The sequence below is a fragment of the Girardinichthys multiradiatus genome, chromosome 14, assembly GCF_021462225.1.
Source record: "Girardinichthys multiradiatus isolate DD_20200921_A chromosome 14, DD_fGirMul_XY1, whole genome shotgun sequence".
Lineage (NCBI taxonomy): Eukaryota > Metazoa > Chordata > Actinopteri > Cyprinodontiformes > Goodeidae > Girardinichthys > Girardinichthys multiradiatus.
In genome coordinates, this window is record NC_061807.1 from 41419202 (window position 1) to 41435271 (window position 16070).

A 16070-nucleotide genomic window follows, 5' to 3' on the forward strand; every position below is an offset into this window, starting at 1 on the left:
AACAGGGAAAAGGACCGGTGACTGCTTCTTTCTGTCTGAGTGTATTAGGTGCTAAACCAAGGGCTCAGCATCAAAGCTGTGTCACAGTATAAACTCAGATGCATACAAATAGAGGAAATAATCACTCCAACAAGATTCAGAGCTGCATAGAAATGATTTGATTATCTAAACTACGTCCCAGCAGGGCTTTTATGCACTCCGTAAACACTGACTGACGCAGAATGATCCTAAACTGCAACACATTCTTATTTCCATTTGAACCGATTCAATCAGCCAAAAATATGACCTACTTTCCTACCAATCGTTCCCAGAAACACTCATCTGACAAGTTGCATGTTCCTAGAGACTTTTTTTATTCTTTCAATGTAATCATGTTGATCTAGAAACACAGACTTGCCCTTCTGTTTTGTGCTCTAGATAAAATCATCATCAGCTGAACGAGTTAATGAGGAAACAAGAGAGGCCCCTTTACTCAGACACCTCTAAATAAGATCCGAAGCACCAAACTGTCTTCAAATTCACCTAATAAGTAAATATAGTTAACGTGTGCATAAGAGACAGCAAATTTAACCTTTTGGCCAACATGCACAATGTGCAAAGAAAAATTAACACCTGCAAATCACCGTGAACACACCATACCCACTGTGAAACATGGTGGAGGTGGTGTCATGCTGTGAAGGTCATACCATTCACAAGGAACTGAGAAGCTAGTCAGAATTGATAGGATTGTGGATTAAATAGGTTCAACTTCCAGCAGGGAGCCCACCATAAACATACTGCCAGAGCTACAGAGTTTAGATAAATCACATTCATGTCTTAGAACGGCCTAGTCAAAGTCCAGACCGTGAATGGAAAGACTTGAAAACTGGTTTTCGCAGATGCTCTCCCTACAATCTAACTGAGTTGAAGCTATTTTGAAAAGACAAATGGGTCAAACTTTGAGTCTCCAGATGTATGAAGCTGGTAGATACATACCCAGAACTGACCTACATCAACAAACTATTAACTCATGGGGCTAAATACAAATGCATATCACACTTTTCAGATTGCCATTTGTTAAAATAAATGAAACCAAATAATAATTTTCTTCCACTTCACAATGATGTGCTACTCTTTGTTGATCTATCACAGAAAAACAATTCAATACATTGAAGTTTGAGATGTAAGTTCAGTGGGTTTGAATGTATTTGCAAGGGTCTGTATTTTGCCATTTTTTATGGCTAATGGTATGATAATAAAATAATCCTCTGTTCCTCAGCAGAATGGGATGGAGATATAAACGTACTTGAGAAATCAGGAGGGACACATTCAATGGTCACATTCAGCTGTCCTGGAATGATCTGCAGTTTGTTCTTCTCAGGTCTGAAAAGTAAAGGAAGGATTTTTCAAGCTGAATAACAGAACAAATGTGGAAAAGTGGAAGATGTGTTTGAGCGAGACACTTCCTCTGATGCCAAGTCAAACTTGGACTTAGAGAGAATAAATGCACTCCCACACGACTGTTATGTGTAACATTAACCAGGAAGTGACAGTGATGACTCACTTCCTGATGTCGCCCAGCAGCTTGAGGAGGTCGTCTGTGGAGATTTTGCTGCTGTCCTGGCGATAGAGAGGAGAAAACTTCCCATCCATGTCCAGGCTGCCCTGAGCATCTTTGAACACCTGCCTGGATCAGATCGCTCAGCATTAATGTCCAACACACTCTGCACAAAGGAGTGACGAACCTTAACACATTGCCATGTGAGAGAATCTTACTTGGCCGCCCAGGCGAAAGGCATCCGGTAGTGGCCCAGGCGTTGGCAGGTCTGTTTAGCAGCTTTGAGCACCTTCTGAGCCGTCTGTGGAAGCATGGGAAGAGACGCCCTGTAAAAACCATAGCAACCAACATGCGGGTATGAAAAAGTGCTGAATATGAACAGCATGCAGACCTTGTTGATGTCAGAGGTCTTGATGTATGGCTCGGCACAGTGTGTAATCCCATTCTGCAGCACCTTCTCCACACGGGCCACCAGGAAGATATCTGCATGAGGGTTGGTCACCGAAAAAATGCCCTGGAGGGAAAAAGAATGAAGAGGGAGGAGGAGAAGTACAAAAGTATGTAAGAATTTTATCATCACAAAACCGAATGTGTTTTATTAGGATTTTATACAACAGATTAACCAAAGGAGATGAAAAATTTGAAGTGGAAGTAAAACGATATAGTTTATAAAACTTACATCAGAAAAAGGATGTCATGCATTTGAATAATGAAAGAGCTTTCTGGAGAGGGGAATCGTCCAAGCTTCTGCTGGCAACAACTTAATGCTCACCTTCTACAGATGTTCCACATGGTCCTGTCTTTTAGTGTTTAACCCTTTCTCTCTCCTAGACATGGCTACTGACTGAGCTTTTACTGTAACTACTTATATCTGCTCTCTTTCAGACTCTAACCTTGAAAACTGGCTCAGAGTTTATCTGTTCTTTCTTTCTAGATGAAACGACTAAAGGAGCTACATCCATTAATATTTACTTTTCCTTCCCATAGAAAGTACTCCGAGATCAGTGCTTCTGTGTTCTTTGTGTCTCTGCTCTGTTCTCTCAAACCCCCAGTCGGTCGTGGCAGATGGCCGCTCACACTGAGCCTGGTTCTGCTGGAGGTTTCTTCCTGTTAAAATGGAGTTTTTCCTCTCCACTGTCACTACATGCATGCTCAGTATGAGGGATTGCTGCAAAGTCAACGCCAGTGACTGTCCACTGTCTCTACATGCTCATCCAGGAGGAGTGAATGCTGCAAGTCACTGACTGGATGCAATCTGCTGGGTTCCCTTAGAGAGAAAAACTTTTTATTCAATTTGAATAAATAACTGAATCTGACTGCACTGTTCAATGGTTAGGATTAATTGGAATGTATGTACCTCACTTGAAATCTATATGATTCGGTTGAATTGACTCAGCGCATTTTAAAGTTACCCACCTTTCACACAATGCGACAGGAAACAACACTCTCCAATTATTTTTACCTCTGCTTTCCTCCCTCCCTGTTGGTTGGAGTAAGGGGGAGTCAGGGTTAGCCTAAACCGGCTGAATTATGGTTGAGGTGCAAACACACTCTTCATTTCTGCTACCTGTTTCCCCTTCTTTTTTCCAATGGTTATAATCAGTCTGACAGAGAGAGGTATCCTGATCCTTGTGGTTTTTAGTATAACAATGACCACCAGTGGGCTCTAGATGGACAAACATTATCAGTTTTATCAGTTTATTATTTTACTTAGTACCCCTACACATAGCTCATTCTAAAATGGCCAAACTCTTACACTCAGTAGTTTATTCTAAACTCCCCAACAACCCTACACCATTCCAAACCCTTTGTGAAGTGCCTTGAGACGACATGTGTTGTGAATTGGCGCTATATAAATAAACTCAATTGAATTGAATTATAATTTTCCTACTAAAAAATGAGGGGAGCTACATACTTGGTGGAGACCTAACATCTCCTACAGAGGAGATCATCAGGTCATGAAACCTGAAATGCTTCTCAGTCAAAAGCAAGTGCAGGGGAAGTGAAGTTAAGCTATGTGGGAAAACCACAAGGGCCAACATTTATATTAGGTCTGGTATGATGATGAGTTATTGCTCAAGGTTTCAGTTCAGGCAACCTGAGGACGAAAGAAACCAAGACATCAGAAGTGAGACTGACGTCTCTCCTCTAAATGGTGATGACTCGGATGGACATCTGCTCCTGGTCTAACATGATCTGCTGCTTTCAGCTCATTACCCAACAGCCTCTGCAGCATGGTTTAACAAGGCTGCAAATGCAACATTTTGGTTTCATGAACTACAAGTTGCTTCTGCAAACATCAAACTGAAACTCGTCATCACATGCACTGAGGCAGATGATTCAGAGCTTAAATTATGTAATAAGCAGCTCTGAACTACTGGTGAGACACTGAGGAGGTGGAGGCTGTGTCCTTGGACCACACCCAGTCCAGCTAAATTAAACTGGGCTCTGGTAAGATATAATCACTGAGTTCAGCTCTTCTCAAACGTTTTTTTTCTAGTGCCCGGAAAACCTGTTCCTGCATCTTGGACTTTACCACATGTCACGTTACAACCTCAAACATCAGTGCATTCTACTCTACGAGACCAACAAAGAGATGTGAAGTGGGAGAACTGCTTCCTTTTCCTCCACATGAAGGCTCATCTGACCAGATCACCTTCCTCTGTGATTCCGAACAGGATCTCTGATGGCTTTCTTTCTAATCCTCTTCGTTAAACACCAGAGTCATGGGGTTCTCAACTAACAGTAATCCTGTCGACAGATGCTTCCACCTGAGCTGTAAATCTCTGCAGCTCCTTCAGAGTTACTATAGGCAGCTGTATTTATACAGAGATTAAGTTACAGTCAAAGGGATCATTTTGACTTATTAAGAAACTTCTAAAAGCAACTGGTTACACTGGATTATATTTAGGGTTAAATGGAACTAACTACAAATAAACACTCCACTTTCCCATTTATCATTTGTGGACAATGTTGAAAATTAACAGCGATCTGTTGGTCCATCACATAAAATCTCAACTAAATAAATTCAAACGTTATGTGGCAAAACATGAAAAAGTCAAAGTTATGAACACTTTTATACGCTTTTATAGTTTGCTTGGGTCTGGTGACATGGAAAAGATCTGCTGAGGAGAAGGAAAACAAGAGAAAAATAATAGGCTGTGTGAGTGCTGTTGGCCTCACAGCACCTGAAGGACTAGAAGCCTGAGCCAAAGCAAGCTCTCAAGTAAACTCCAGACCTAAAATACTGCAGAGAGATAAAAAGGATTCAGAAAACTGCCAAATTGACACAAAAATCAAAATCACTACTGGAAAATTAGGACAGTTTTCCATCGTACCAGTGGAGGACATCCAAGCAACTTCACGCCAAGGTTAGACTGGAAAATGCTTAGTAAAAATACAAACCACAAAAACATTGCATCTTGGAACAAAAAGCCCAACTAATGTAGTTTTGGTTTGGAAAGCTGGCAAGGAGAAACCCCCATTTCTCTAAAACGAAAACGGCAGCACGATCTCCATCTGACTGAGCCGGGAGACTTCTAAAATTTTACATGGAGAAATAAGGTCAATACATCCACACTAGGGTTGCAACTACCAATTATTTTGCTAATGGATTCATCTGTTGACTATTACTTGATAAACTGATTAATAATCGCCTAGCAAAATGTGCTTAATAGGGGATTTTTACAGAATTGGAACCAGATGAAGACAAAGCTGTGCCACTTAAGGAGTTCTGGATAGTGCAGATTTACAGACACAGAAGGTTTTTCATCCTAAATGCAAAATGTAGATATTTTTGTACAATTTTGGCCTAATTACTTCTCTGAGTGGGATGTTCTTTCAGCAAAAAGCATGTTTTAAGGTCTGTATACTCCCTTAACGACGAGTCAATTACTATTTTAGTTGACGATTATTTCAATAATCGATTGATCACGATTAATTGCTTTAGCCCTAATCCGCACAATCCCCTCATTTCAGCTCCCACAAGCACAGTGGTGACTAGAAGATGACTAGATAGACTAGAAGATGATACCACCAAGGTGGTCCGATGGCTGGCCACCCAAATAATGCTACATATGGCTGGAGGATCAGAGAGCTTTAAGTGCTTAGCTTGTACCTGTGTGGGGAAGCGGAGGAGAGCCTCTGACACCCTCTGCACAACAGGAAGGCCGTTCCCTCTCTCACAGTCTCCATTCACCATGACCCCTCCTCCACCTTCTCCTGATGCTCCACCTGCACCTTCCGCATCAGATGAAGGAGAAAGTTGACCAGAAGTGTCCGTCAGCATCTCCCGGACACGCGGAGGATTCAGGTCCACGTGGAAGTCGGCTGAGATCTTACAGTTTTTGGACAGGTCAAAGAGAGCGAGGCAAATGAAGAACGGCTCCACCTACAGCAGGGATCAGTAGAGATGTCAGAAAAAATGAGTTAGGGTTCAATGGAGCTCTGAAGGGTATCAACCTCCGCCAGTATCAAGAAGGATTTGCTGAAAGACTTCATCTGATTAAGGGGTTGGTTCCTTCCGTCTATGGAAACGACAGACACAGCAAAACAGTAAGCTGCAAATAATGCTAAAATGACAACAAGCATTATTTTATACATGAACTTATTGTGTGTTGAGATGACGTCGTGGCCATTGTTCTGATAGCAGTAGCATCCTGCCTTCTGCTTACGTCAGTGCTGTGTGCTGCTTTTAGCTCCCTGAGAACATAACTATACTGCGTGTTCTGAATAGTATTATTATATTAACAGCATTACATTGTTTTGGCCGCTTTTGTCTTGTTTCTGCAGCGCTAGAAAATTGTTATTAAACTACAAAAATGGCCGAACGGGTTAAAGTGCAGCGCTCTTTGACCTCAAGGGGGCAGGGTGTGAAGTGCCTCAATAGCATTTAAAGAGACGGCACCAAAACAAGTTGCTCTCAGACGCACCTCAGAACAGGTGAAAGAGGAGCCTGTGGAGCTTCAATGACGAGTTCAGACCAAAGCATTGCTGTTCAACTTTATAGAGACCACAACTGAATGATTTAAGTGTGAAAAAGATGGATTTAAAAGCATTACATGTCCCCTTTAAGAGGTAGAAGCTGGCTCATGGAGGCTGCTGATGTTTTGCCATTAATTTGTCTAATTTAAGACCACGAACATTAAAAAACATTGAACTTCATTTAAAAACTTTGAATTTTTTTAATTTGTTGTTGAATTACGTTTAATATTTTTTTTCAAATGAGCTAATGACACTTTTTAAAAATCACTATTGTTTACCGAATCCACATGAAGGCACCACACAGAGCTGTATAAATGTTGTTTTTAACCCCATCAGAATGACTGGTGAGTGTTTTGTGTCACTAGAAGGGGTTTTTAAGTCTTGCGTGAAGCAATGTGTGTAACGTTTGTTTGCAGTGCTGTTCATAAAAACTGATCCAAGATCAGTGTTTATAAAGGCCGGACAGAATCATAAAGAGCAGCCAGAGTCTCCCACAGCCTTTTTAAATGGTGCTAATAAACGACGTCAGTGCTATATGCAGCTGATAATTTGACTCAGGTATTAAATAAATCTCTCCTTGCACTGTGATCTTCCGCAGAAATTTAGAAAACAACAAAGAAAGATTTATTGGAAGACGTTTAAAGTGATGTAAAGCATGTCACTGAGCTGGTTCTGTGGCTCTGGAATACCAGATCGGTTCTTTAATGTGTCTTCAAAGCGCCGGTGAAGAACCTGTTTTAGCACAACTGCTTCGGTGGAAAATTCTTCTTAGAAATCAAACTATAGTCCTAAATATAGCGTGGGAAGATGTTTTCAGGCAAGAGCTTCATCTCTGTATGCAGTTCTAAAAAGAAACCAGGTCTTCTGATGGGTTTTTGGATATTTGGTTGCTGGCCTTGCCATGTGCTGGGACATAACTGTTCTGAACTAAGGAGAAAATTATCTTCTCCTGGCATATCAATCACTTTAATGTGCATCAGTTATGGAAACAATCTGTGTTGCCATGCAAATGGACCAGGTTTTTTGTTATTTTATATATTTTTGTCATATATTATATTTCTTATAAGCCAGTATTAGAATTATCTTATAGTATGTTGGCCAAGAACCAAGTTGGAGGTTCGACAGATATTTCCCCTTACTTTCCTCTGGAAAGTAAACGTATGATCTACATCGTTTGTGCTGTTCTGCTTTCCAGACCCACATAAATAAAGAAGGTGTATTATCTGGGACAAGAACTGCAGAGAAGATGGACCTCAGTCCGTCCTGGAAAAATGAAAGCGGTGTGTGGCGGATAAATATGCACAGAATCACAAGAACGATACTTCCTGTTTGCTTTATTTACAATAGATCTTAATCTCTTATTAAAGACTAAATAAGGTGTGGCAAAAACATAAACCTAAACCTTTAAAATACAAAAAGATGGAATGATGCTTCAGGATTAAAGTTTACCAAGTTCTGAAGATATGCTGAGAAACCGGCTTGATTTCCTGTACGACAACGAAAAATCCTTTTTATTACCTGATAAGTGAAAGCATCTCAACGAGAGCCAACAGGTCACATGGAAGTTGTGAGCTGTAAATAATGCTAATCATGCTACTCATGCTAATAGATACATGCCAAAGAGAGCTAAAAATGTCAACTTTGTAATTTCTCCTTATTTTGAAATATTAGTGAAATCCTCTTTAACTGCAGAGCTGAGTAACACCAACTGCTCTCCCTCACAAACACAGAGAGACGCCTCTGGTTCTGATATAAATGAATAATGAGGCTTCTAAGGGCTCCTGCATAATTACAATAAATGATTGAACAATCTAAGACAACAGTGAATCTGAGCTGTTCGTTCTGTTGAATGGACCCTGTGTTACTGTCTTTGTTGGAGGTGTCTCATATCCCCCTTACTGTTAGACTGTTTGCTACAAGAGAGATTATGTTATTTGCCTATGGAGAATATTACTGTATTTGTGGATTTTTAATTATGTGGTGAGAGGATGATTTGTAACTTTGGGCTGTTTTAGAGAAATTATTCTTTTATTTTACTATAAGCATTTTATGATGACAGTTTAACTTTCAATAGAGAAAGTAGAAAAACGTATTTCTATTTCTATTTTAGGTTGTTAAAAATAATTCAGAATCAGCTCAAATTTTTACTGCCAGGGCTTTTGGGAAAAACGTTCTTTGGACAGTAACGTACATTGGTGAGGACACCGTCAGCCTTCTCGTTAACGCAGCCCTGCAGGCTGAAGGTGAGGTCGTGGCAGCTGACCATGATGCGTCGGCCAAAGCGCTCCTCAAACGGCTTCACATCTGGCTCGATGCCCGAGAAGTCCAGCCTCTGGATATAGGACGGGGGGGGAGTTGGATGAATTGGTGGAGAGGCAGGAAGGGAGGGGGATTAAAGAGAGTGGAGGGTGGACGGATCAGAAAGATTGGATCAAAGGTGAGATAAATAAATGATAAGGGAATAACTAAGTATTAAAAGCATAATCCTTACCTGCGTTTCAGGGTCCAGGGAGAAAAGCTTTTGTCTGCCTTCATTCCTGTTGATCTTATTCAGCTGGTCCGTCTCCCTCACATACTGCAAAGTGCACAGAGTAAAGTCAAACTAGATGTTCCAACCTTTATTCTTCCCACTTTCATCCCCACCACCACTAGCTGGCTATACTCTTTCCCTGAGTGCTCGTGCTTTCCTTCCTCTTTAAGCGACTCCAACCGAAGACAAAGACATGCATTCAACAGAGAAATGTTAGGAAGAGGGGCATCTCATGCAGGCAAGCCTCAAACCCTCCAGTGACAGTCAGAGCCTCAATCCCTGTCTGCTCTGACTGTGTGCAGCCTGCAGACAGACTGGAACATGAACCAGCAGAGGCCCAGAGCCAAAGCAGGGCTTTGTTGTTGGGCAGCAGCTGTGGGTTTAAATGCATTAAAGCTGCACAGAGTCTGTGGAGGAAACACTGCTGCTGCTCTCAGGCTTCTTCTGCTCCACAATCTCTGCGCTGTAACTGTGCCCTGCTGCACACAGAAAATCTACAAATACAAAATATTTTCAACAAACGCTCATAGTTTCCTCCAGTTTAGCAATGGGATTTTGCCAAAGCAAATGAGAAAGCCCAGCGGTGTTCAGGGCTTGGGTCAGTATATTCTATCGGACCAATCAGAGCTGAAACTTAGAGGGAAAGATCTGTTTTCACAAAGACATTCTGTTCAAATCAAAAAGAAACTGGAAAGTGACGACCAAGATTCAGAAAAATATACAGAAATAGATTTTTCTATTTGAAATCTGTCGTATTCTGACAATTTTCTTCAAGATGTCGTTATATGCATTGAAACTGATCATTTTTGTCATGTTTCTACCAATTAGTCATTGTGATCAACAGAAATCTGAGAGTAAATGAAAACTAAAAACACAATAAAGTTTATATAGTGCATTGCAAAAGTATTCACACCTCTTGAACTTTTCCACCATTTGTCACATTACAACCACAAACGTCAAGGTATTTTATTGGGACCAATAGAAAGTTGAGAACGTGGAAGTAAAAGTTTTCAAAACTCTTTACAAACAAAAATATGGAAAGTGTGCTGTGCATTTCTGTTCTGTCTGGTTCAGTCTGATACCCCGAAATAAAACTGAGTGCAACCAGTTGCCTTCAGAAGTCACCTAGTTGGTAACGAGTCCACCCATATGTATTTTATATGTAATGTATATTATATTTTGGCTTATAAAACCAGATAGTTATGAATAAATGAATAACGTCAGTGCTCATGCAAGACTCTGGGTTGGTACATCAAACGTTACTGCATCACATGATTCCCACCCGTTGATCTGAATCATCCATCCATTGTTCTTACCTTCATGAGTTCGGTGTGTAGGCTCCTCCCCTGGCTCTCCTGCAGACCTTCACCTTTTCCTTGGCTCACACTGTCCTCATCTGATCATACAGGAAACAAATGTTGCATCAACAAAGTCCCCCCCCACAGGTTTATCTGGTTTAATTGACACATCCATGTTGTTCAGTTCAAAATAGGACTATGTTCTATCTGTTGACTCCTAGGCGACTTGGAGCTAATGGACTGAGTCCTCCCAGTATCTCATCAGTAGCAAAAAACGTCAGAACTTTTGGATTTCCTCCATAAATTGTTGGCAAGACCCAAAGAAGCTGCATAAAACTCCTGGCATTCCCCCAATGATCAGCTCCAACAAGTGAATAAGCAATTCTTTGCCTAAAGAGCCAACTAGCTGAGGGAAGTTCAAACAAAGAGAAGCTTGTTGCCACGATGACTTTAGCTGCTAGGTGAAGGAAGCTCAGCTGACCTGTGGCGAAGTCCAGCGGCTCAGCTCCATTCCTCTTGTCGGGGACCTCGGTGCTGTTCTGCAGAGCCTGTTTCAGTGTGACCACCCAGTCCTCCATCTCCGCGTCGCTGTCCGCAGCCAGGAAGTGGCTGTAGCGGTCCTGCATCTTCAGCTCAAAGCCATTGCGCCGCATCTTAGGACTCTGAAAAAGCAGAACCTTCTACTAGAATTTGTACTCAAGAGCTGTCTCTTGTATTTACCCTTGACACGCTGAAATATTTCACATCAATCTATTTTATTATCAGACATACTGTGAATAACTTAATTTATTGATCAATAATAAAACAAAATGTTAAATCAGACATCTATCTGTCTGTAACGAGTTACAAAGCCGTTTTTAAGGCTTTGGAAGTCCAGTGAACCACAGTTAGGCTCATTATCCACAAATAACTCCAAGAGCGCATCAACGTCTTATGGAGGAGGTCACAAACGGAACCAGAACAACATCTAAAGCACTGCAAGTTCAGTGTTCATGATTCAACAATAAGAAAGAGAGACTGGGCATCCCTGGGAGAGTTTCAAGGCCTAACCCCTGCAGACCAAATTAAACACAATGGTCCGTCTCCTTTCTGCCAAAAATACGTTAATGAGTTTTAAGACTGATCTGTGGATTAACAAGACGGCATTTCAGAAAAGGCTCCTCATCCTGACAGTGAAACATGGTGGTCGCCGTGGGATTATCTGGGGTTGCTTTGCTGTTTCAGGACCTGGACATAATTAATGGTAATTAATTATAACCACTGTAACCATTGATTTTGCACTCTGCTATAAATCTGAAGAACATCTGGCCATCAGTTTATGACCTTAAGTTTCATCACACGAGTTACGAAGCCGGACAACGTCCACCTTTGAACGGATCAAAAAAATGGGGATTTTGAGGTGTCTATTCAAAGTCTGGACTTAAGTTCAATTGAGATTCTTTGGCATGACCTTAAACACAACGTTTATACTCAAAAACCCCCCAACGTGGCTGAATTAAGCCAATTCTGCAAAGAAGAATGGACAAAACTTCATCCACAGTAACATTATAGACTCATTATTGAAAATGCTTCATGCCAAGAGTGGCAACAGCAATCGTTTTCATATAGGGCCAGGTTGCTTTGCATAGCTCTGTCTGATATTAACAGTAACAATAGTCAAAACAGGAAAGAGACGTGTAATTTGACAAATACTTTACCAAAGCATCACAAAGCTCAGACTAATTAGAGAAAATCCTGGTATGGAAATAAAACCCAGCTTTCTAAATCGATCTGACTAAGCCCTGTGAGTGATCCTTCATCTCCAAAGCATGATCATCAAACGGAAAGCTTCCTGGCAGCTTTGGCAGCCAGCCCAAACCTGAAGGAGGTACCAACAAGGTAGTCAACACCATCACACCACCTTCCTTTTAATCTGCTAGCCCAATCTTTTTCTACCCAGTCAGAGGAATGCAGTAAATCTGCCCCAATAAAAGCAGCTAAAAGCCCCCAGGAGCATGGCGAGACTGGGAAACACACAGACTCTCCGAAGGGTGGGAGCTGCTGCATAAACACCGAGTTTACATAAACGCAACAGCACAATGGAGAAAACCCAACAGGGTTGCTGCTGCTGCTCCTGCTGCCTTCTGCCCTGCTCACTTTTTACCTGAACAACATCTATGCAGGAGTCCAGGTAGATGGAGCCTTTGGTGTCCTTGCAGTTCTTTTCATCCTTGTAGGAGTTGAGGATGTAGGATCCGTCAGGGAGCTGGGACAGGTAGAAGTACCTGCGTTTAAACACCTGAAAGTCACAGCAGAGGACAACACGTCAGGAGGAGTCATCTCTATTAAGCTTATTTAACTCATAAAGAAATGGAGGATTAAATGGCTGCATTTCCGCTGCCACATGTACACGACATGTACAAAGTTATGTTTATACACATTACAACCACAACCTTCCATAGATTTGATTAGGGGTTATATGTGATAGGCTGACTCAAACTAGCACATAATTGTGAGGTCAAAGGAAAGTTACCCATGGTTTTTAGAAATTTGAAAGGTGTGGCATGCATTTTACTCTGATACCTCATAACAAATGCTAGCACAGCCAACTGCCCTTAGAGGTCAGTTAATGGATAGATAGAGTTCACCTATGTGTAGTTGGTTCTCAAAACAGATAAGGCTGTTCAGTGAAGGATTACTGGAAAGATGGATGGAGCTAAATACAGGGAACTCCTGGAAGAAAACCTGTTTATGGCTGAAAAGACTGGGGCAGAGGTTCACCTTCCAGTAAGCGTACAGCCAGAGCTACAGTGGAATGATTTAGATCAAAGCATATTCATGTGTTAGAGTGGCCCAGTCAAAGTGCAGACTAGTTGAGAATTTGTTGCTAAACATTCCTCATCCAATCTCACCGAACATGAACTATTATGCAAAGAAAAATGGGCAGAAATGTCAGGCCCTAGATGTCATAGCTGGCAGAGACATTCCCCACATTAGGGGTGCACCGATTACAGTTTTCTGGCCGTTCATTGATCTTTAAAAAGCCTGACCTGCCGTTTCCGATTTTGATTTAAATAAATGACACTGTTAGTTATAAGGTTACAATTCTGTCTTATTTTATTGAAAAACACTGAATATCCGTGACACAACACAAACATGTTTTAACTGCACGAGGTGGTGCTCTCAAATATAAATGAAAAGTTTAGAGCATTGCAGTTCCTTTGGTCCTTTATTTTTCACGTTTTAAAAAGAAACAAAACTATGACAACAGGTTAGAGAAGTAGATAAGATCAGTGGATAAGAACGGTTTCACATGCAAGCATCGGCCGATCACCGATCACCCAAGTTTATGGAAATGTTGGCAGATCGATCGGCCTGCCAGTCGATCGGTGCACTCCTACCCCACATGACTTGTAGCTTCAACAAAGAATGATGGCTCTTTAAAGTAGTGGTGGTTGTAATGTGACAAGAAGTAAAAAAAGTTCAAGAGGAATAAAAATGTTTGTATTCAATGCTAAAGGTATGTTGACTATTTAACTATTAGTCGCCAGAAGCAGAGGACTGGTGTATGTTGGTTGATTACAGTGTCCAACCACTCCAAGTCATTGCGGTAATAACAGACAGGAGGCCTGGTGCTGACTCACCCTCATGGAGACCGACAGACTGCTGTTGATGTTGGCCTTCTGCAGCCAGCCCTGCTTCAGGATCCCTCCCCTCTGGGAGCACAGCGACGACGTGTCCTGGCCAACAGAAAGCACAGGGAGCTTTTCAGGACTGCCTGGTTTTTACACTCTGAACTTAAAACATCATTAAATATTCATTTTAGCTGTCCTCCGCATCTAAACCTAACTTCCTAGTGTGTATAGGATATCAGGGATGTCTGGTCAGAGCTTCTTGTTTATTAAGTATCACAGCGGTTTTCTAAACCATACAGAAAAATCGAACTGTATTTTCATGAGATCAGACTATTAGTGAGCACACATAATCACAAACAACAGAAAAAAAGCCACACCGGCTCTCTACACATGGGCTTCATCCTTGTTTCTGATCAACCTGAGGTCAGCCAAGCCAATCCTCCTTTCTCCTGACTGCAGTATTATGGTATGGAAAGCAGACATTTTATTGACCTTCCTCCCTCTCTCCTCAGGCTTGATGTGGATGGTTGATGAGATCTATTTATAGGACATATTAGGGTTCTAGTTTCACTGCTTGTAGCTCACTATAAGAGTAGTGAAGCGCCCATCTGACATCCCATTAGTCAGCCACGCTCCATCCACACTCACTTCAGTAAATGAGCAAAGAGAATGTCTCTGTTTCTGTTTCAGGGCAGACCTGCATGTTTAAGAAGACAAATCTGAGCCCTGCATTTCTTAGAGGAATCTCTGAGCTCTACGGAGCGCCACTAAAAGCCCTCCTCACTGTGCTGTCTGGTCATGAACGTTCATGTTCGCCGAATGCAGCCGATCCATGCCTGTGATCAGCCACTCACCTCATCTTTGGCATCTTCATCGACCTCAAACACGTGTGCAGGAAGCTTGTCTGTCTTCAGCGCCTTGCTTTAAAAATACACACAAACAGGGTCAAAGAACAGCTTTGCTTTGTCTGTCTGAGGTCAGCATTGTCCCTTTGTTTATGGAATACGACAATTAACCTGTTGTTGACAAAAATATACATTTTCATGACTAAAATAAAGAATTTTAAAGATGCTATCCTGTTTATTTTTCTTTTTTACAAGGACAATATAAACACACAGCTAGGTAATGAAGTATGGATATCTACAGCAGCAAAAAGGTTTTAAAAAGCACACTGAATAAAACAAATAGCAAATTCTGCTTTGTGTATATTTTGGTTGATGACATCACAACAGGCACTTGAGTGCCTCTATGACAGACAGGTGCCTTTTGTCAGATTTTGACACAGATTCATAAAAAAAACCTATACTCAATAAACTCAATAAAAACATGCAAATGAAGATGGAAAAACACCAAGAAAAACACCTTTTGTGATGTCATTACATGCATGTGCACATACACGCTTGTTTTTAGAAGGGTTGATTTGATCTTGATAAATAACTTTTTACAGCAAAATACAAATAGTGGCCATGACATATTATGTAAGTAAGAAACTACATCTATTGTGGGATTGACTCATTTGCCAGAAGCGTCTGACTAGCAGCTTTAACCAGATTTCTGTGCTGCCTGCAGCGATATTCCACGGTTCTTTGTGGAGGTCTTGAACCTCTAAATGAAGAAGGGGAAATGGAGACCAATGAAGCAAGGATCAGGTACAGCATATTTGAAGTATTTTGCATGAAGAGCTGGATAGATATTGTGAAGGATTGCTTTAGGACTATTTTGCAGTAGTATCAGTATGATGGGCTAGGGCCGGGTGCTGATATAATAGAGATAACTCGAATTGTTCCACACAAAAGGTCGAAAATTGGGAATACATTTTTTCAAGCTCCATTTCTTCTAGGCACCTGCATCTAAATTGCTGAGTGTCCAGTTTCAAGACCTAAAATGGATTTTAAAGTATCACTAACAATACTCTGTATTGTACTCTGTATCATTGTGGGGCGTTACCTTCCCCATTCCCCAGTGGTTGTGACAGCAGTGATAAACTCAACGACTTCTTTTTTCACTGTGAGAATTCAGAGCCTCAGACCTTCCTGGGCTCTCTGTTCTACATTTCTCCTGAGCAGCAGAAGATTTAGAGCTGCATGAGCATATTGGAGATTTCTTGT

General features: G+C 41.3%; 1 protein-coding gene across 3 annotated transcripts in view; it reads right to left on the reverse strand.

Moving 5' to 3' along the window:
• The window catches only part of dock11 (dedicator of cytokinesis 11), a 120170-nt gene that overhangs the window by 88317 nt on the left and 15783 nt on the right, over positions 1-16070 (reverse strand). For all 3 annotated transcript variants that reach the window (XM_047385737.1, XM_047385736.1, XM_047385738.1), the window contains exons 5-16: positions 14817-14883; positions 13972-14067; positions 12492-12626; positions 10830-11010; positions 10367-10446; positions 9012-9095; positions 8712-8852; positions 5655-5927; positions 1929-2051; positions 1756-1838; positions 1544-1666; positions 1286-1362 (exon numbers count right to left, since the gene is read on the reverse strand). In XM_047385737.1, the coding sequence (XP_047241693.1) occupies positions 1286-1362; positions 1544-1666; positions 1756-1838; positions 1929-2051; positions 5655-5927; positions 8712-8852; positions 9012-9095; positions 10367-10446; positions 10830-11010; positions 12492-12626; positions 13972-14067; positions 14817-14883 (1463 nt within the window). The remainder of the gene's footprint in view (positions 1-1285; positions 1363-1543; positions 1667-1755; positions 1839-1928; positions 2052-5654; positions 5928-8711; positions 8853-9011; positions 9096-10366; positions 10447-10829; positions 11011-12491; positions 12627-13971; positions 14068-14816; positions 14884-16070) is intronic.